Below are 20,675 nucleotides of genomic sequence, written 5' to 3' on the forward strand. Positions count from 1 at the left end.
CCAGCCCAGTTCTCACAAGACCAAGCTCCTGAGTTGGTAAAACTGCCAAAGACCCGGAGAGCCCTAAATCCCATCTGCTGATAATCACGGATAAGAAAACTGAAGCCCAGAAAAAGGAAAAGGCAACATTTCTATCAAACTAATAAACTAACCGGCGTTTATAGAGGATCTCTGTCTGTCCGATGCTCTGGTAGGGAGTTAAGACAGCCCATCCCACCAGATGAGGAGTTTCCACATCCAATCTCTGTGCCCCAGGGCACCAGGGGTCTCCACCCAAGACTAGAGCACCCCTTGTGCTGCTCGAATCTTCCCACGCCCTAACCCCACAAAAAGGCTGGGAAGGCTGTGGGTCCCTCATATGCGGCTGAAGCCCTACAGCCTGGAGAGCAGGCTGTGAGGGCCTCAGAGGCAAGTAAACCCCAGGGAGGACAAGCGGCTGCTGAAGGCATCAGCTTGGGCTGGCACAAGAAGTCTATTTTCCATGTATCTGGAACCAGGCCGAAGCTTCCTGGGGTAATTTTAACCAGTATCCACTCTAGAACAATACCAAAAAAGGTAAGTTACTTACCATCCCAGACAGACACATACCTAACCAATGCCCTTGCATGAATTAGACCCTTCAAACATTCAGAGCTAAAGCTGCTTTAAGCACTGAAGTTAGAGCAGCCAAGTAAAGAATTCCTATATTGGCTGTTGGCCCTCTGATGGAAATTAACTCTAACGTGACAGCTATTCTTACCCTCAGAAAAAAGCTTGAGCCCCTCAGCTGTCCTGGGGGAGGGAAGGTATTTTTAGACCTACGAGCAGCTGATTCAGGATTTGTTGCAGGGGCTAGGAGGGTAGGAGGATTATATTGCAAGGGGCTTATCAGGGGTGTGGAGTTAGCATCCAGGGGGTCCGAGTCAGCAAGGGCTCTACGACAAGTCAGTCCACACTGCCTTTTTAATCAACAAAGTGTCTTGCTATAAGCCAGAGGTTCTTGAAGTGTGGTTCCCAGACCAGCAGCAGCACCCCCTGGGAACCACTGTATCAAAAATGTGAGTCTCAGCCCCCACCTCAAACCCACTGAATCAGACCACTGCATGGGGGCACCTAGCAATCTGTGTTTTAACAAGCACTCCGGATGACTCTGGTGCTAACTCAAGTTGGAGAATCACTGATATTCAGCAAACAACCTAACCAGACCCCCTTGTGGATAAAGTTGGATGAAAAAAATGATCTACATTTGGTGCTTCTCAGCTCTTGAGTGTTTGTTCAAAGGCAGGGATCCCCAGCCCAGAAAAATGCATTCCCATGTGAAAATTTCAGAGGTTTGCTGGCCCAGATTAAAAACCCCTGCTCTTTGGAAACCCAAAGTCTCTTCTCTGAGTCTGAGGCTCACCTACAGAAAATCTGGGAGTTGAAAGTGGCCTTATAGATTATCTAATCCACCCAAAGTAGGAATCTGTTCCCCAGTATTCTTAAGAGACTCAGCTTTAGTGGGACCCTTCAGAGATAGAGAGCTCACTGCTTCCAACGAGCTTATTTGCAATAGTCCTTGACTTAATTGGGGAGAGTTACGACTTGGTCACTCCTATATAGGTTTACACCAACCAAGTTCCAATAACATGATTAAAATAAAGCTTATAAACCCAAAATTTAGGACAGTATGTGACTGTCCTAAACGTAGAAATGAATGCAGTATTTTTTTTTAATAACCTATCTCAGTGTCAGAGAACTCTGAGTGATGGAATATCCTCCTTTATATTGATCCGAAATCTCCCTCCCAGGAACCGCCTAGGCCCACCCTGGTTTTGGCTTTGAAGCCACAAGGACCAAACCCAGGGTCTTGCTGTAGGAAAGACAGCGTTTACTTTTCACTGGCCTCGCGCGGCATGGGAGTGCAGGGAGGCCGGTCTCGGGCTGCCCGCAGGCTCTAGGCCTGGGCGGTTCAGAAGATGCAGGTACAGCCCACAGCGATGGTCTCCATGACCGCGCGCTGGCGACAGGGCCCGGTGCGCGGCGGCAGCGGGCAGAGGCGGCGGCGCACAGGCACCTGGCTGAACACCGGCACGCTCACCATGCTGCGGTCCTCCTGCATGGTGAAGGGGTTCACGCAGCCCAGACACAGGCACCGCGCCTCCGGCAGGTCGGCAGGGATGCGGCTGGGGTCATGATTGATGCTGCGGGAAGGCAAGAGAGAACGCAGGGCAGAAGGGGATCGGGGAAAGAGCAAATCAGTGTCCACGCCCCTGCTTTTCCTAACCTGAGTTTTCATTCCCACAGCAAGTCTGTGCTCTGCTGGAGGAAGGACAGTAATCAACTCCGTGTTCTAGGAGAGAAAACAGATCTTGGAAGGCAAGTCAGGTGCCCCAAGGTTATCCAGGTTCAAGGTCCCGGGTCAGTCTCCCCATTTCTCTTTTTTCATCCAGCAAGATGCCCATCCTGGTACTAGTTGGTGCTGTGCGGTTGCAAAGAAGCTACAGACCCTCTGTTTCCCCCACCGTGCCACCTTGTTTACAGTCTTGAGAAACTTAATCCAGGGGAAATAATATATGAGTACATTGATGCCTGATCCCCACTGGAAAAGGCATCCGGAGGCCTGGGGTCTATTCTGACTTAGTTTCTATTCATGCAACAAATGTTTTCCACACACCACCATGTGAGTGAGTCTGTCCTGGGCGTTAGGTGCTCACTGGCGGACAACACAGGAGGGTTCCCTCCTAGAGCTAGAGTGCAGGGACTTGCTTTGTGACCTTCCCTGGGCTGTGCCTCGGTTTTCTCCCTTGCTAAATGTGGAGGGTGAACTTGACTTGTGGACCTGCAGCAGCAGCCATCATCTGGGGGCTTGTTCAAAATGTGGAATCTCATCCCTCCCCCCCGCCACCACCCTCACCCCCCCCAACCTCCTGAAGCAGAACCTGCACTGTTATAAGATCGCCAAGGAAGTCGAGGGTGCAGTAAAGCGAGAAGCCCAGCTTTGGAGGAATTATGGGGACCCTTCCAATTGCCACATTCCAGAGATGGTAGCCACTAACGGCATGTGGCTTTTTAAATTTAAATTAATCAAAATTAGCTCCTCAGTTGCTCTAACCACATTTCAGGCACTCAGTAGCCACAGGAGCCTGCTGGCTACCATGCGGGACTTTACATTATCACCCAAAGTTCCACTGAGCATGCTATTCTTGAGTCTCAGGACAGAAGTTGTGTGACTAAAAGACCTTCGGTTTGGGTTTGTGAGTGAAGACCCTTCAGAGTTAGTTTATTTCTTCATTATTCATTCAACACATATATATGTGGTCCCTACTGTGTGCCAGGTTCTATGTGAGGAAGTGGAGCTACAACCAAGGTGAGACACCACCCCCATCACCGAGGGGCAGCAGGTTGTGACCCCCAAGCCTGGCTGTGCATCCTGATGTGGAGATGGGCCTCAGCCCTGGAGGTTTGACTGGGTGGGCATGAGAATCCTTAGATGACTCTGACACAGGCATTGGGAAGGTCCTAGTCTGGCATGAGACAGATTTGGGCACAGCCAGCTCAAAACTGACTACAAGCGCGATAACCGAGGCATGTGTGCACGGCACCCCAAGCTGAAGGAAGTGACATTTGGAGAAGGCCTTGCAGGCGCTTCAGCAGGGACTTGATAACAGCAGTGCTCTACATGAATGTACCATTTAACAAGCCTGTGAAGTAGTTACTGCTGTCACCTCCATTTACAGTTGAAGAAACTGAGGTTCAGAGAGGCTAAACAACGTGCCCAAAGCCACACAGCAAGTAAGAAGCAGAGCCAGGATTCAAACCCAGGCATTCTGGCCTCCGCATAACAAGGTCTTACCTATTACAATGACAGGGACAGTGGGCAAGTTGCCCCCACACTCCCAGCACGCAGCTTGCCCATGGCTGCCCAGCCCGGCCTACCTGTAGCCCCAGGGTGACAGGCTCCTCTTGTTAGACAGCCACAGCTGCAGGTTGACCTCACACTTCCGCCTTGCCGCCTCGGAGCTGTTTCTCAGCTGGGCCACCATCTCCCCAAGGTTCCTTTCGTATTCCTCCATGCGAGCATATGGCTTCGCTCGTGATACCAGGTCCAGTGGCATCTGATGAGGCCCAGGGGCCAGGGTCCCAGGCCGCCCTTGCCCCTTCCTCTTGCTTTTGGGGTTCCTGGGCTGGCCCAGCCCCAGGAAGATGGAGATGATGAGAAGAAACAGCTGGGGAGGAAGACCACCGGTCAAAGGGGAGAGAGCCAGATCTCCATCTGGGCCCAGGGAGGGGAGAGGGAAGAGGAAAGGCCTTCTGGGGGCAACGCTCACCTGCCATACCCCGGCCTGGTCCCACCAGCCCACCACATGTGTACCGACACTTGTATGTACCATGCTCATCGCTAAGTCCTGTCTGTTGCACCTCTGAAAAATCTCCCCACCCATCATGCACTTCGCTCTCTCTGCACCATCATCCTCACTTCCTTAGACAGGTCTACAGCCTCTTACCTTGTCTTCCCAAATCCCCCCCTGGCTCCTTCCAATCAATTCGCCACACCAGGGCTAAGAACAGCTGTTTGAAATGCAAACCTGATCATGTCGTCTTCCCCTGGGACTGAGCTCTCCCTCCTCAAATCATTCCTGGCTTCCTCTCATACCTGTGTTTCAGCCTCTGGCCTTCTTTCAGTCCCTTGCTCTCACCACGCTCCTTCCTGCCACAGGGGCTTCGAACAGGCTGCTACCCGGGGAGCCCTGCCTCTCCTCACCTTCTAAACTCCTCTCGCCCCTCCAGTGTCACTTCCTTAGGGGTGCCTTTGTGGACCTTCTTGGGCTCTCAACACCACATGCTTCTTGTGTGAATACAGTCTTCCAGTGTGTATGTGTGATTCTTTTATAGTCTGTCCCCCACTAAGCACAGACTCCAGGTAGGCAGGCATTGCGTCAGTTTCCACACACTGTCTTACTCCTGTGTCTGAGTGAATGTATGGCTGTCACCATCCCTGCCTGCTGTAGCTTATAGTCTGGGAGAAAGAACAGATGGTGAACAAGAAAACAAGCACCTAATCTCACTAGAGACAAGTGCAATGTTGGGACCGCGCAGCGCCTTGTTAGAGAAGAGCAGGGCCACCCGCTTAGCGGTGGCAATGGAGGGGTCCCTTCAAGCCTTTCTGGGGAGCAGACAAGTCAGGTGAGGTTTGAAGGGTAAGAGGGAGGCAGATGTGGGCAGAAGGAGTCTAAACATCTTACAGGAAGGGGGAACAGCGTGAGTGGAGGTTTGAGCTGGTTAAGAGCTTTGCTGAAAGGAAATAGGCTGAAATAGAGTGTGCGGGAAGAGGGAGCATGAGATGAAGTTGGGGAGATGGACAGGTCTCGGCCAAGGATCCCTGCTGGACTCCATGACACCTGTGCTCCCCTCTTGCATCCCCCTAACCCTCTGTCTGCTCCACCCTCACCCACTCCACATCTATTCCTCACCCACTCGTATCCACCCTCACCCGCCGCCATCCACTTCTCCCCCCAGAACCAGAAGTGTCAGGAAAGCCTCTGGCTCACACAGGAGAGGACCCAGAGGCCCGGCAAAACCCAGACTCCTCAGGAAGGCTGGGAGAGAAGGGTCAGGATTTAGGTGAGGGCCGGGGCTGGCCAGAAGGGAGGAAACTTCAGGGGGAGTTTTATCTCCTCATTGAATCTAGCCAGGCTCCTACCTGTCCTGTGTTCCGCATCCCACCACCAGCATGGAATGTACCCTGGGTACCAGGTATCCAGGCTACCCAGCAAGTCTTGACCCTTGGAAACAAGTTTCAGCGTAGCCCCTCCTGGCAGAGCCATTTCCTGGTGCAAAATCCGTGACAGAGATTCACATTGCTAAATTCTTCTATTTTGGTCCTAGATTCCAGGGCAGAAAATGTTCTCCCTAACAATAGGCTTTCTTATCTCATCTGAGCTTCTCACTTGCTGTTCTTAAATTCTGGTTCTTCACTCAGAGAAACCCAGAGTAGAATGAAAATCCCCCTTCCCTCATGTTACAGATGGCGAACAGAGACACAGAAGGACTTGCCCAAGGTCACACAGCCTGGCTCTCAGGACCCAGGCACTCTTTGGAAAAACCCCGATCATTGAGTTTGCCAGAATCTCCCCAGATGCCTTTGGCCTGAAAAGGCTTCAGTGGGGATGGGCCGAGCCCAGTTCAGGAGCCTGAGCTACTGGCCATGGCTGCACGATCTGAGACCAGTCTGTTTCTCTCTAGTCCTGGGGGAGAGGACAGAGGGAGAACTTGATTCTGCAGATTCCAAGCCAAACAGAGGCAGCCATTAATCAATAGTAAAGAAGTAACGAAACACTCAGGCCCCCAAAAGGGGTGGGGGTAGGGTGGGGAAGCGCCACGTACCAGGTTGTACGACCAGTCCATTCCGACGAGCCAGGCGATGGGCCTGCAGCTGCTGCCCGCCTGGATCCCCAGATGCCTCCGCCAAGAGAATGGCAGCAACAGGATGGAGCAAAGCAATTATAGCTCATCAGGGGGCTGCTGGGGGTGGGTGGGCTCGTCATCGGCTGGGAGCCTTGGGCCCCCAGCTGGCTGGGCCTGGCGCAGTGGCAGGCGGTGAGGGGCGTGGGGGCAGGCCAGGAGCTGGGCCGAGGTGCCCAGGGGCTGTTGACTGAGGGACAATGCCCTGTGTGTCTGGCGGGGCTCTGGCGGGTGGCACCTCCGCCTGTGGCCTGCGGCCTGCCGGCCGGCCAGCACCCACAGAGCCAGCTAAGACAATCAGCTTCGTTTGCTTTGGGGATGGCAAGGGGGTGAGGGCAGAGGAGGGACAGACTGTCCGTTGGTCAGGAGAGCAAATGTTCTCGGAGTGAGCTGGCCAGGAGCAGGATACAGGCTCCATCTCCCAGGGAAACAGCCTCAGGCACGCCGGCCTCAGCCAGTCTCAGGTGAGCTCAACCGTTCTTAATGACCAGAGTCTCACTTCCTTAGTAGGCAGGCGGGCGGGGAAACTGAGGCTGAGCAGGAAGGGACTTGTCCAAGATTACACAGTGAGTTACAGATGACCGACCTGGGCTTCATACCTGGTCCTGTGCGGGGCTCTATCTATCCACCAGCCCAGGCTGTTTTTCTTGGGATATTTTCTGTGCAATTTTGGCCTGCTGGGAACATTTTTCTGAATCTCTATTCTCACGTGGGCCAAGTTTCAGACCCATGAAGGCTTCATAGCTGGTTGCTTTGACCTTCCTGATACAGTGCTCCCCCTCGCATAAAGAAGGTCTCCATTTCAGGGGTCTGGCCTTGTGTGGCTGTCTGTGACTTTGATTCTCTCTCAGCCTCAGTTTCCTTCTCTGTAAAATGGGTGTCATGTCCAGGAAGCAACAGTGGCCTGGCCCATTTCTCACAGAAATCTTTCCGAGTCTCAGTTCCCACATCCCTTGAATGAGGATCATCAGAGCACCCACCTTTGAAGGGCGTTATAAGGAGTGAAGGAAATAGCCCATGTTAAACAGTTGGCACAGTGCCTGGCACATAGTAACTGCTCAATAAACACTTAACTGTCTATTATGAAAATTACTATAAAATAATTTTATAATTTTTTTTATAAACGTTAGCTGTTCTAATTATTAGCCTTAGAGCTAGCACAGCTGGCATTGCCCAACCACGTCTTCTTTCTACCCTCTCGGGCCCACCCTCCTGGCTGAGAGAGTTCTGGGCTTCTTCGCAGGCTCCGGCGACAATTTTGTGAGCTCAGGTGACCCCAAGGTCTGTGTGTCCTGGAATCACATGCTGAACTGACCAGCCCCACTGGCCGAGGTCTCTCACTCAAGGGAACAGCCGAGCTGATTGTGAGCAAGCACGTCCACCCAGGAAGGCGGAGGAGGGAATGGAAGGGAGCCTGGGGAGGGCAGAGGAGGGACACTGTGACCAGACACCCAGGACAGCACTGTCTTGCTGAGGGCCACTCTTGGCCATTTACAGGAATCGGCCGAGGGAAAGAACACGGGGTGCAAGGCACTCCTGAATGTCACAAGATTAATCTGTCAGGGGCAGGTTTCCACAGCGTAACTGAGATGCTGGCTGAGGCTCGAGCTCATTGAGAGATACCACCATATTTGGTCAAATACTAGACAGGGCTCTATTCTATCGCTGGAAACTCCAGAGGGAGGGGAACTCTGAAAATACCTCCTCAGGCAACAAGGGCCCCCACTCCCACCCCAGGCTGTCCCAGCCCCACTGCCACTGTCCTTTGAACCGGTGAAACAGGCAGTGTAAGGGGGCGAAGGATGGGGGCGGCCTGGTTATATTCTGGCGGCCTTATTGCTGCCCCTCTGCTGTTGCTGGCCATGGAGTCCGAAGGATATGCAGCTGAGGGGACCCCTCCCTGCCTCCACAGAAAGGTGGGGGAATTAAAGATGGGGCTGCAGGAGGTTCTTCTGCTTTCAAGGGCCCCTGAAACCACCAGACTTTCCTCATTGTTTCCGTCTCCCAAAGACAAGAATTATCAGCTTCACCAGTTTCCATCCTCGGTGCTTGTCGATATACATCCCACCGCCCTGGCACCAGAGTTCTGATGTAGCAGGCTCTGGAATCGGTACTTTAACAAGACCCATCTGTAAAGTACAGCAGAGGGAATATAGTCAACAATATTGTAATAACTATGTATAGTGTCAGGTGGGTACTGGACTTATTGGGGGGATCACTTCGTAAGTTATATAAATGTCTAACCACAATGCTGTACACCTGAAACTAATATAACATTGAATGTCAACTGGAATTGAAAAATTAAAAAATAACTAAAAAATAAATAAAATAAAAAGGCCAGTCTGGGAGCCACAGGGGTTGTCACCCATCATCTACCTCATTCCCCTGTTTTAGTACAACGAGACCAGGGCCCAGTTAGGGACAAGCCTTACCCAAGCTCACACAGAATGTTAGTGCCAGGGCTGGGTAAATCTGGTTTGAGCACAACTTAGTCCCTTAATTCTTACCACCCTTCCCCAAAACTTTATACATATAGCTCTGGGCCGGGCTGGGCCTCTGTGCTGGTCTGCAGGGGGCCCAGAAGCCAGGCCAGTTGTTCCGGGGACCCCAGGCCCCTCCCAAGGAGGAGGGGGATCTGTGGGGTACCTAGGCAGGAGCTGTGGAGAGGCAAGTATGGGCTTAGTGACCATCACTGGATTTCCTATTCTTGGCCAGCTCAGGCTGGGAAGGAGGCCCCTTTCTCCAGTCTTGGTTTTTAGAAAGCACTGAAGGGTCACCTGCCTTCAGGAACATCCTGAGTGCAAATTCTGACAGACCACCATGGGACCCAACCCCACAGGTCAGAGCCAGGCCTGAGAGGGAGGCACAGCAACCTGGGCTTCGGGGGCTTCTGCCCCACAGCAAAGTTGGGGTCCTTAGCCTTTACACACGGGAAGTGGTTGGTATACATGAAGGAGGGAATTGGGGATAGGCTGGAGAGCAAGGAGCCGGGGTGGTTACCCTTAGCTCTGGCTTCAGGCCTGGCCAGGAGCAGTGACTGCGATCACCACCAGGTGGCACCACCAGAAAGCCAGACATCCTGAAAAGCGTGGCAAACGCTGATGCAACATACACGCCAGCCACTTCTGTTCTCTGGAATGGGCCCTGGGGCTGAAAATGAGGGGACTGGGTAAGTGGGTGCAGGTCCTGTACCTGCCCCTAGCTGCCCAAGTGACCCTATTATTAATGAGGGCCAGTGCCCAGGACATCTTCCACAGACAGGAATGGCACAGCGAGCCAGGAGGAGGGCTGCTATCTGCTGTGTGAGTGATCCCCTTCACTTAGAGCACCTACTATGTGCTAGCCTCTAGGTATTGAGCACCTGGACATGGTAATTTTCAGAAAATTAGTAATAATAATAGCTGCTACTTAATATCTACTTAATGACTGCCAGACATTGTGCTAAGTCCTTCCTGTCCATTGTTTCATTAAATCCTCCCAACCACTGTGTGGTGAGGTCCTAATTTATCCCAAATCTAGAATGTGGGAAACTGAGGTTTAGGGAGCCAAAGCCATAGAGAATTCAAAGCAAGTTTGTCTGGTTCCTGCACGTGCTGTTCCCTGCAGTGGGGGAAGGAGAAGAGCATTGCAGCCAGGACAGGAGGGGGAATGTCCAGCTGTTCACTTGGTCATCGAAGGGGGGGTCTATGCTTGCCTCAGCCTCATCCTGATATCCTCAAAGAAACTGGACCCTGCATATTGCGGAGGTCACTGAACCCAATCCCAAACAAGAGTCCCCAAGGGGGACCTGAGAGCTCCCAGGGTGTGGGCACAGCACCCAGCAATGTTTCTGACATACAGTAGGCATTCATTAGATATTTGATGCATTGACTCAAACCAGCTGTCTGCCATACAGGGTGATAATGCTGGGAGGCCAGAGCAGCAGGGACCCGGAGGAGGAGGTGCAGCCCACAGGCTAAGGGTTCAGACTCCAAAGGTTGACAGATCTGAGTTCTAATCCTGCTTCTACCAGTTCACAGCTGCGTGACCTTGAGGAAGTTACTTGACTTCTCTGAGCTTTAGTTTCTCCTGCACAGTGGAGATGATAATAACTTGGCTCTCAGTGGATTGTTGTGAGGATCAAATGAGATGATGCACGTTCATGCACTAAGCAGGGTGCCTGACAAAAGTAAGCGCTCAATGAATGAACGGTAACAGCAATTGTCACTGTTCTTGTTAAAACAAGTTTCGAGTTGGACCTTCGGGGATATTTCTGGAGTATTCCTAGGCGTCGTTAGATGAAGACAAGAACCAGCAGAAGAATGCAGAGGCCCTGTTCCCAGTGGGCCCACCCTGGAGCCTCAGCTAGGCCGGGAGGACTGAGGGATTCAGGCTAAAGGCCTGTCCAAGCGGACCCAGTAAGGTTGGGGGAGGCAGGAGGAGACTGGCCGGCGCCTCTGCTGCAAGATGGAGGGGGGCTGTGGCCAGGAGGACGCATCCTCCACAGGAGGTCTTGGCTCTCCTGCCATGCTGCCCACCCCACCCTCCACCCTCCCGGGTAGGAGTCCTTCTCCCAGGCCCATATTTGCACAAATGCCTGCCTCACTGCTCACTCCAGAGCCCCAGCCAAGAGGCACTATTTTAAGCTCCCTGGACGGGAACACTGTTGGTGGGAACAGACCCAGCCAGCAAGCTCCCAGTTCTCAAAAAAGGGAAAGGCCTGGGTGAATGGACTGCCCCTGGGATGTGCAGAGGGGCCGCCACATCCACATGACCCTTTGCCCAGGCTAGGGGCCAATGTCCCCTCTCCCACAGGGGGCAGTCAAGGAAGTGTGAGTTGGGGTAAGATTCGAAGAGGTACACTGGTGCTTGGGGACTGGGTGATCGATGCCTCCCTTCTGCCCAGCGTCCAGTCTTGAAAACACTGAGTTTGTTTCTGGGCTGCATATGAACTTCACACTGTACCTAGTCTCTTGTTAGCGCTTGCCACCCACAGAACCTCAGAGCTGGGGGATATCTTGTGTAGCTCCTACCAGAGTAGGAACCCCTTGTAGAGCACATTTGCTGGATACCTCCAGCATGGGGAGGCCATTTCTCTTTGAGGACACACATCCCACGTGTTAAAGCTCTAGTTGTTGAAATTGTAATTATAATTATAAAAGTTGTTTCTTTCATGACGTTGCAGTCCCCTCCTGTGATGCAATATGGTATCGTGGGAGACTGAGGACTTCAGAAACGGTGGTTGGACACTTGCTATGCCCCTACTTATGTGACCATGTCCACTTTTTCTAACCTCAGTCAGCCTCAGTTTCCTCGTAGGGTTGTTAAAATGGATTTACCATAAAAATTATGATTTGCCTGGCACACAACTGGTATTTAATAACATTTGGCAAGTTCAGGCTGTTTTTATTGCAATTTGGTTGGTTTTGTGTGTATCTATTTATTGCACGGTGTTTTTGCGGGTGTGTGTGCTATTTTTGCTTTTGATTGTGAAGGCCCCGCACAGACTAAAATTTAAAGCACAGACTTTGCACACAATCACTGGGTATTCGATGTGACCTGATCTCTCTGAGCCCGTGTCCTCCTTAAAAGGAGGGGGGATTTAACAAGATAATACATGCAAAGTGCCTATCACAGGGAGGTGCTCCATGAATGGCCCTACTATTATTTTGTTGTACACGTTGCTTTTAGCTCTGCTCCATCAGGTCGCACAGAACAAGTCTAGGCAGCTCTCTTCTGGAACTTTCTAACTGCAAGATCTCAGTAGCAGAATGGATTGCCCGGGGAAAGAGAGAGCTCCCCATCAGCCAAGGCGTTTTAGCGGAGGCCAGACCAGTCGGGAGTGCTGTAAAGGACACTGAAGAAGAGGAAAGGGTTGGGTTTGCGGGGCTTTAATAAATAGTTCCTTTGCAGCCTTGAGAGGTTCCAATCTTATGTCCAATGTCTCAGACTCCCATATGGGGCTGTCCTGCCTGCCTTGATTGCCCAGACCTGGGGCAGGAAGGAGCCCAAGAGAGCCCATGGGAGACATGAAATAAACAGCCTGTCCCCAGGGCAGACGGAGGCCTGCGGGGGAGAGGGAGGGTGTCTGCTCACCGGCATATCCTTCCCTCAGTCCCTGGGGATGTTTATACTCTGGTCAGAGTTTACAGGACGTCTGGATTTACAAGATCCAGAGTTCTGGCTTTCCCCCCAGAGCTGTCAGCCCCTCCGTTTGGAGGGTGGGACTGCATCTATTTTGAGTGGGAGGTTCCATCCTCCATCAGGAGCAGGAAGAGGGTTCAGCATGAGAAACGTTCTCTTCAGACCCCAGAGTGTAGACCCTGGTGGAGGAAGACGCCTGGGCTGTGGGGGATGGGAAAAGAAAGGGGCTGGTGTCTTCGGGCTATTTATAAGACAGGGGGAGAGGAGTAGGGAGCAGGGGAGAAGGGACTTCCTTTGCCACTTGGGTTCAAAGGTCTGTTCCCCTGAACAAAGCTAAAAATGGATGGTACTTATCAGTCTGCCTTACATATGGGTTTCTGTCATTGCCTCAGATCGTGCCGTTTTTATTGTGCTTGTTTTGGTGTATATCTGTGTGAGTGTGAATTTGTGGACCGTGTCTTGTATGTGTGTGTTTTGTTTTGTTGTGGTTTTGAAGTCATCAGGCGGAAACTTTTGCAGGCAGCGAACTTGTCTTATTTACACATGTGTTTCTCAGTGCCTGGTTCGGGGGCCTGTGACCAGAACAGGACTTGCTGAAGGAACAAAAAAAACCCTGAGAGCTACTCACTACCCACGACTTGGGGGACAGGCAGCGAATCTGAGATGCATCAAGTCACACTTCAGCAAGGAGCCTTGGTGGCCACAGCCAAGCAAGGCCTATGACCCATCTTGCCTCCCCCCAGAAAATGGCCTCAAAAACTTACAGGTTCTTAGGGCTACAGTGCATCCCAACCCGGGCCTCCCTGCAGAAGCTTGTTCTGTGGCCTGAACCTTGACCTGAAGCTGTTAGGAGGTGATCTTGAGAAACTGCCCTGGGTGGTGGCTGAAATATCTTGCCCAAGTTGCTCTGTAAGTTTCTATGAACTGTGACCTTCAAGGTATGGGCAGGGAGATGCCTTGAGAGTTTCTGAGGAGGGTTCATTCACTGCATTTGACAAATAGACGTTGGGCATCTGCTATATGCCAGGCACTGTGCCAGGCACCGAGCATACATCAGTGCACAGCTGAAACAGTTCCTGAGCTTATGTTCTTATAGTGGACGGCAGCTAGTGGACAATATTGATACTTCAGGACCTGCATACAGTTTAGGGACTCTTGCTGGGCCCCTCTCTTCTCAGTCTCTTACACCTCCTGCATCCGTGGGAACTGCCTCATCTCCCGGGAAGCCCATGACCTCAGCCCTCAGGGCATGTGGACGAAGGTGCAATGTCTCCAGGATGTGATATCTTGCCAAATTTCCAGTGGAAGTTCGGTTCTCATAAATATTGTATTTGTGAAGAAAGAGGAAGAAATAGCTAACGTGGAGTCTGACCGTTTCCAAAAGCCTGGTTTCCAGGAATGAAGCCTCTATAATTGTTCTAATGTTAGAAGACAGTTTCAAGGTTTCTGGCTCTGGGAGACAGAGGTGGCCCAGTCCAAGGACCCAGGCAGAGGCTGCCGATCATTGCCTGTTGGTAAGAGTGATACTTCTTGTGTGTGTAGTTTACAAAGCACTTGTATATTGTGGCTTTATTTACTCCCTGTATCAATCCCATGTGAATATAAAGATTTTTATAAAAGAGGAAATTGAGGCCCAGGGAAAAAAAATAACCTTCCCATGGTCGTAGAGTGTGGAGAAAGGAGCGGAGCTTAGGATGAAAGCCTGAGTCCCTGAGGCCACTTTTGACCTACCACCCACCCTAACCTTTGCCTCAGCTTAGGAAATGAGCATTGGAACTAGGCAATGATTAGAGGTGAGCGCCCCTCTCATTAGGCAGCTACATAAAGTGCCAAAGGCCATCCAAATTATTTCTGAACTGGCCTGGTTGTGCTCTATGGACAAACCTATACTGGAGGGATATATGTCTGGTGAGAGGGCTTGGTACCAGGGGGACATGTTTTCTGAGTCAGCTCTAGAGAGAATTCAAGAGTCATGCTGACCCTAATCTCACTCTCCCCGGTAGTATGATCTTAGAAAAGTTGGGATGGTTTGGCTCTTCATTCTGGTGATCACATAGCTATGTCCATAATTTTTTTTCTTCCATATTGGGATTACCTTGCATTCTATCCTATTCTCTCAACCACAGAGCTGGCTCTGTCTTGGCCTTGTCATTCTGGAATCACTTAAAAACCTTCTTATGTTTCATAGCATTTCTTAGAGTCTCAGGTCCAATGGGACCTTACTGGTCATTTTACTAGCTCCTCAGTGATACTCCTATTAAATACTCCCGAGTCTCTTATTAGTCTCTCCTTGTTTTAAATATCCACCGCCTGGCTCTTTCCATCTGCTGATGACAAATTTGCTCTTTGAGAACACACAGAGCAAAGCTGCTCTCTCTGCCCGATGACAAGGAGTATCAGTCAGGATGGGCCACATTGTGCTGCAATAACAAACAGCCCCTAAATCTTGGAGGCTTAGCCCAGCAAAGATGTCTTTCTCATAAGTCCTGTATAGTCTACCAGGGAATGCTCTGTTCATCAGAGTCACTCAGGGACACGGAGTGATGGAAGCTTCATTATAACACTCACTTCCACAAGCACCACAACAGGATGAGAGATTTGTAGGCAGAGGATTTGCAGAGGCCAAGCATGGGTTCTGGAGTCTCTGTTCCAACCATTTATTTCCTTCAGGCAAATTCTTTCATCTCTTTAAGTGCCAGCTTCTTATCTGTAAAATGAGGATGATGAGATGTGCTGTGAGGTTAACTGAGAGGATGGATATGAGCCCTGAGCACAGAGTCTGGTTCATAGAAAGAACTCAGTAAATGTCAGTTATTATGACATTAACATAATGTTAATATTATGATGTTAACTTAATAGCAGCTACTGTCTCTAGACAGCACAACCCTGGCTCTGTCCACTGCCCCTCAGGTTGACCAGTTTGAATTCCTTCGAAGAGTGAAGGGGTTCTTTTTTTTTTTTCCCCAGAAGTCATTTTCAGATTATTTTGTGTACATTTTATCTCATAAGAGAGGCCCTTAAGCATTCAAAGCGGAGGAAGAAAAAGGTATATCTTGCCAACCCCAAGCTAGATTTATTCAGCTCAAGGTTCATTACCAAGTCCTTTTGTGGAATCCAGAGAAGGGAGGTCAAATTTGGAGAAGAGTCCTTGCTTGAGACAAAACCCAATCGTAGGAGAGACATAGGAGTCAAACTGCAGAATGTCAGAGCTAGAAGGGACTTTTTGAACAAGCAAGTCTCACCATCCCTTCTCTTTTCCAGATAGAGAAACACAAGTCCAGAGAGGGAAAGAAACTGATATAATGGCACACAGCAATTCAGGGTCAGAGTCGGGGCAGAACCCACTTCCTTTAATCCCAGTCTTGGGACTTTCCACACACCACATAAGGGGACAGCATTCTTCACCACTGGGATAGGGCGAGGCAGGGTAGGGGGTAGGGGGAATCTCCTTGGAATTATGTCTTGTCCTCAACTCACAGAGTTGTATTCTAGCAGAGTTGTAAAGTTAAGAACTTTATAAACATTACCTTATTAAGGCTTCTTGGAAACCCAAAGTCACAGCTCCTCTGGGTCATGGGACATGCGTTGATCATCTAATGAACAAACAGAGGGTAACATTACATTTTTTCACTTCGTTTAGGAAACCTGGCTTCTAATTATAGGGTTTGTTTAACAATCCTGGGTGGTTTACAAAGGCTTGGAGTCAGCCTGCAGTCCTGAGGGCTGGCTGAGGAGTGTCAGATGGGAAGACATGAGCAGGGGGTGGGGGCAGGGAGGCAGGGAGGGGACACCTCAGCAACAAAGGGGAGAGATGGGCAAGCAAAAGGCAACTTAAGCCAAGGCCTAGAGGGGATATTACTTTCCTTAATCCCACCAACCAGGTTGCTCCCAGTTGGAAAGTATCTCCAGCAACACCCCTGTGTTACCATAACCTTCTCACACACGGGCAATGGATATGAATTTGCTCCATGGCAAGCAGACGAAACAGTGATCACATTACTCTTGGGTTCTCTGTCAAACTGAACCCCCTGCAATAGCAATCATTATTAGCACATGCCCCCTCCCCATCCCTGCGGGAAAATGGACTAGGGGCTGGCTGGATCTCCACGTTTATTTAAATAAATAAATTTTTAAGTAATTTATTTTTAAAACTAAATCTCTATAAATTCTGTAAAGTGTTATTATACTAATATATTACCTAAACACACACAAAAATAATAGAAATTAGAAGAGATAGAAGTAAAACTAGAAGTCTCTAATATTATATATAACTATATTATATAACTAAGTCCCTATAGTTAAGCTCATTATCTTAAGAGGCAAGGGGTTATCTAAGAGGACTCTGGGGATGGGGAATGGATCCTTATGAAGCTGAAAGGCCCCCGCCACTCATGCAGCCCAAATTGGGGTACAGGTACCTTGCCAATCTACTCCTAAGCCAGGATATTTAGGGTCCAGCCCATCCACCATGCAGCCATGGCCCCTCCTCACTCAGGGCTCCAGTGCAAGCTCAGCCCAAGCCCCTGCCACTGAAGGAAACCCCCACCCCAAAACCTTCCCAACGCCCCATGTCTCCCAAATCTCCCAGCACCTCAATTTCTGAGTTAGCACATGTGCTCATGTACACACACGAACACACACACACACACACACACACACACACAGCCCTCTAAGTCTCTTGGACAACCTGGCTTTGTGCTTTCTTGAAGCTAGGTCTGTGGTTTCCAAAGTGGGGTGTGATTCCAGGCTTAGGAAAAATATTAGGGACTTCTATTTTTACTTCTATCTTTTCTAATTTCTATTTTTTTTATTTGTGTATCTGCTCTCGTCAGTCCTGTACTCCTCCCAGGTTCCCATCCTCTTCCTCTCACTGCCCCGGGCTTCCTGGAGAGACTAAAAGGCCTCTCATTCATGGCTGACGGGAGGACGTATTGGTTCCAGCCTCTGTGGGGAACAGAGGACTATATATATATATATATATATATATATATATATATATATATATATATATATAATCAGAATCACAAATGCATAAGACCTGTGAGACAACAACTGCTCTTCTAGGCCTTCATGCAACAGAGACACCCCCACGTGCAAGCAAACAGGTACCAGGTCAGGCTTTGCAGCATCGCTGATAATAGGAAAGGATTAGAAACCCACTAAGTGCTCATCCATACATTCATACAGGACTGGTGGCCTGAATCATGGCACCGGTAGGACATAGCCCACTATATAATGATAGGCTGCAATACCTGAGATACATTATTAAGTAAATGAAGTAAGGTTCAGAACAGTGTAAACAATACGCTCCTATGTGCAAAGAAAAGAAAGACATGCGAGGGCCATGTATGTGCATACGCTAGCATTTGGTTGGACTGTCTCTGGAAGTATACACAAAAAATTGGTAGCAGAGATTTCCTCTGGGGAGGGGAAGTGGGTGAATAAGTGGGTGGGTTTGGGAGGAAGCTTACTGGTCCTAGTACACCATTTATACCTTTTTGATGGTGACAATATGCAGATATTATCTATATAAATAATAAATACTATTTTTAAATAAAAAAAAATAAATATTTGTTACTGTATGATGTGGATCATTTCATTCCTTCTCCTTCTCTCTCCTCTGGGCTGGGTCCAGGAGGCCTCACCTTTATGAGTCAACAAAATCACCCAAAGGTGCGTCAGGTCTCACCCCTCCGAGGTGGGGACAGTCGCCTCAGAGTGTGTGATTGTTTCCTGCCCCTCAGTAGCAAGTTGTCCAACCCCACTATTGTACAAACGGAAAAACTGAGGCCCAGTTTGGAGAAATCGGTTACTCAATGTCCCCCAGTCTGAAGTGGCAGGAAATTGGTCATGGTTAGGAGAAGACAATTAACTTTAAAAAAACAAAAAAACAAAAAACCCAGGATAGCAAGAGAAAAATAAACAAATTTGGATGGGACAGTATCATGGAAAAAAGTAATGAAGTTAGTTACCAGCGTGTGGCACAAGGCTCTAGAGTGTGGTCACAGCTGTGAGCACTGCCGTGTTTGTTGAATGAATGATGGATGGCACCGGACTTTCTGTCAGCGGGTTTTGATTACTGTGGCTGTCACCACATGAGTAAAGGAGAGGGTCAGGGCTCTGACTCCCATCTCCTGAGGGCAGTGCCATTTCTAGTACACCAAGTTCATGTGCTCAGTAGTGTGAGGTTTTGCCAGTTGCAAAATGACCAGAGGTGGGGCGGCAAGTAGAAGGTGTTGGATTTAGGAGGGGGACTTGGTGGATTGGCAGAGCATCCATTCTAACCTACTCCTAGAGTGCCTTCGTTACCGCAGGGTCTAATAAGCTAAAAATATTTCCCAGACGTCCTAGGGCCCTGGATGGAGGTCATAGTCCTGCCTCTTCCTTGTAGCTGACATCAAGCACCACCAGACTGGTTTTTCCTCAGCAATGTTCCACTACTTGTGTTATAGGCTGAATTGTATCCCTTTTACCCCCACCCCGAATTCATATGTTGAAGTTCTAACCCCAACATCTCAGAATTTGACCTTATTTGGACATAGGGCTTTTGCAGATGTGATTAGTTAAGATGAGGCCATACAGATGTAGGGTGGACCTTAACCCAATACGGCTGGTATGCTTATAAAAAGGGGAAATTTGGAGACAGACACACAGGTCGTGAACATAAAGGCAAGCAGCAGGATGATGCATCTACAAGCCAAGGATTGCCAAAGATTGCCAGCAAACCACCAGGAGCTACAAGAGAGGCCTGCAAACAGACTCTCCTCACAGCCTCAGAAGGAACCCACCCTGCCAACACCTTGATCTTGGACTTCTAGCCTCCAGAACTGGGAGACAACACATTGCTGTTGTTTAAGCCACCCAGTCTGTGGTACTTTGTGACAGCAGCCCTAAGAAACTAATATAGAGCCATCGCTGGCTTTGTGGGTATCCAAGGGGCAGAGGTGAGAGAGGCTTCCTGACCCCTGCACTCAACACAATGGTATGCTCTCAAGTCAACAACGGAGCTGCCCTTTCTGATGCTGGCACTTCTGATGGCAGCAGAGGCAGCAGCGGCCCTGGAGGGACAGCTCTGTGATGTGGTCAATCGACTCATTTCCAGGGCCCTGCTTACAGCTTCTCCAGCCTTCCCGACAATTGTGTAAGCACTTAATTCCCTATAGTAAATCCCTTTCTTCTTAAATAACAGGAATGGTTTCCTACAACTGAACCCTGACTGGTCCCGCTTCATGGAACATTTAACACCGTGTTACATTTTCAATTTTGCACGCTTGTGAGAATACGCAAGCTCTAACACAAAATAAGTTGTGAAGGACCTGTTATATGTCCTTTTTAAAGTGATAATTGCCTTTTCTTCTGACAGTGAAAACAACAAATGCTCAGTGTAAATGAGGAAAAATTCAAATACAGAAAACCATAACAAAGTAAGCCAGAATCATCCAAATTCCCACATTCTTTCAAACATCTCACAGTGCATTTTCGCATACATGTGTAATCACATGCACATGCGTATGTGTTACTGGGGTGTTCCTTTGCACAGTTCAGGGTGCCATTATTGTGGCCCAGTTAGCCCCAAGAGTTTAGATATTCAAGGCCCATATGCTGGTACCAACAGGAGGTCAGACATGCAATGCAGCCGCTCTTTCCAAGGCTTGTACCACCTCCATCTCATGCATGCAATGTCCAGCCCCATCTGATGCTGTGTCAATGCACTGACTGTGGTAGGACATGGATGTCCAGGCAAAAGCTGGCTTAGCTGAGTCCTGTCCCAAGGTGTGGATCAAGTTCACAACTCCCAAAGCAGCCATGGAGGTGGAAGATAATATGCTCCTTCAATAGGGAACGCTCCAACCCAGGGTCCTTCAACGCAAGCTATCCCACTTCCTATTAGCATTCAAATGCCAGGGGGTCACAGAGATTTGGACTGTGCATGCCATTGTTCTCTCCCCCACCAACAGTCTTCCCTGGTGATCAGTACAAAAATTTTGTTACATCCTTCTAACCGGACAATGCCTTTCTCAGACATACTCCCTTCAGGCATCCACAGTGACCTGTCCTGGCCCGTCTGTGCAGTAGACTAAGGGTCAGACAAACTCAACCTCCAGCAGGGCACCTGGCTCTCTCCACAC

General features: G+C 49.7%; 1 protein-coding gene across 2 annotated transcripts; it reads right to left on the reverse strand.

Moving 5' to 3' along the window:
* Positions 1–1,838: 1,838 nt before the first annotated feature.
* On the reverse strand, positions 1,839–5,779 carry IL17B (interleukin 17B). Of its 2 annotated transcripts, none has more exons than XM_019624408.1 (3): positions 5,663–5,779; positions 3,898–4,187; positions 1,839–2,162 (listed from the first exon to the last, which is right to left on the reverse strand). In XM_019624408.1, the coding sequence occupies exons 1-3, from the start codon at positions 5,678–5,680 to the stop codon at positions 1,931–1,933; spliced, it is 540 nt and encodes a 179-aa protein (XP_019479953.1). In that variant the 5' UTR covers positions 5,681–5,779; the 3' UTR covers positions 1,839–1,930. The 2 variants fall into 2 exon arrangements, with proteins under 2 accessions (XP_019479953.1, XP_019479954.1); XM_019624409.1 differs by lacking the exon at positions 5,663–5,779 and adding an exon at positions 5,205–5,247.
* Positions 5,780–20,675: the final 14,896 nt, after the last annotated feature.

The sequence above is a fragment of the Hipposideros armiger genome, unplaced genomic scaffold (assembly GCF_001890085.2).
Source record: "Hipposideros armiger isolate ML-2016 unplaced genomic scaffold, ASM189008v1 scaffold_590, whole genome shotgun sequence".
NCBI classification, from domain to species: Eukaryota; Metazoa; Chordata; class Mammalia; order Chiroptera; family Hipposideridae; genus Hipposideros; species Hipposideros armiger.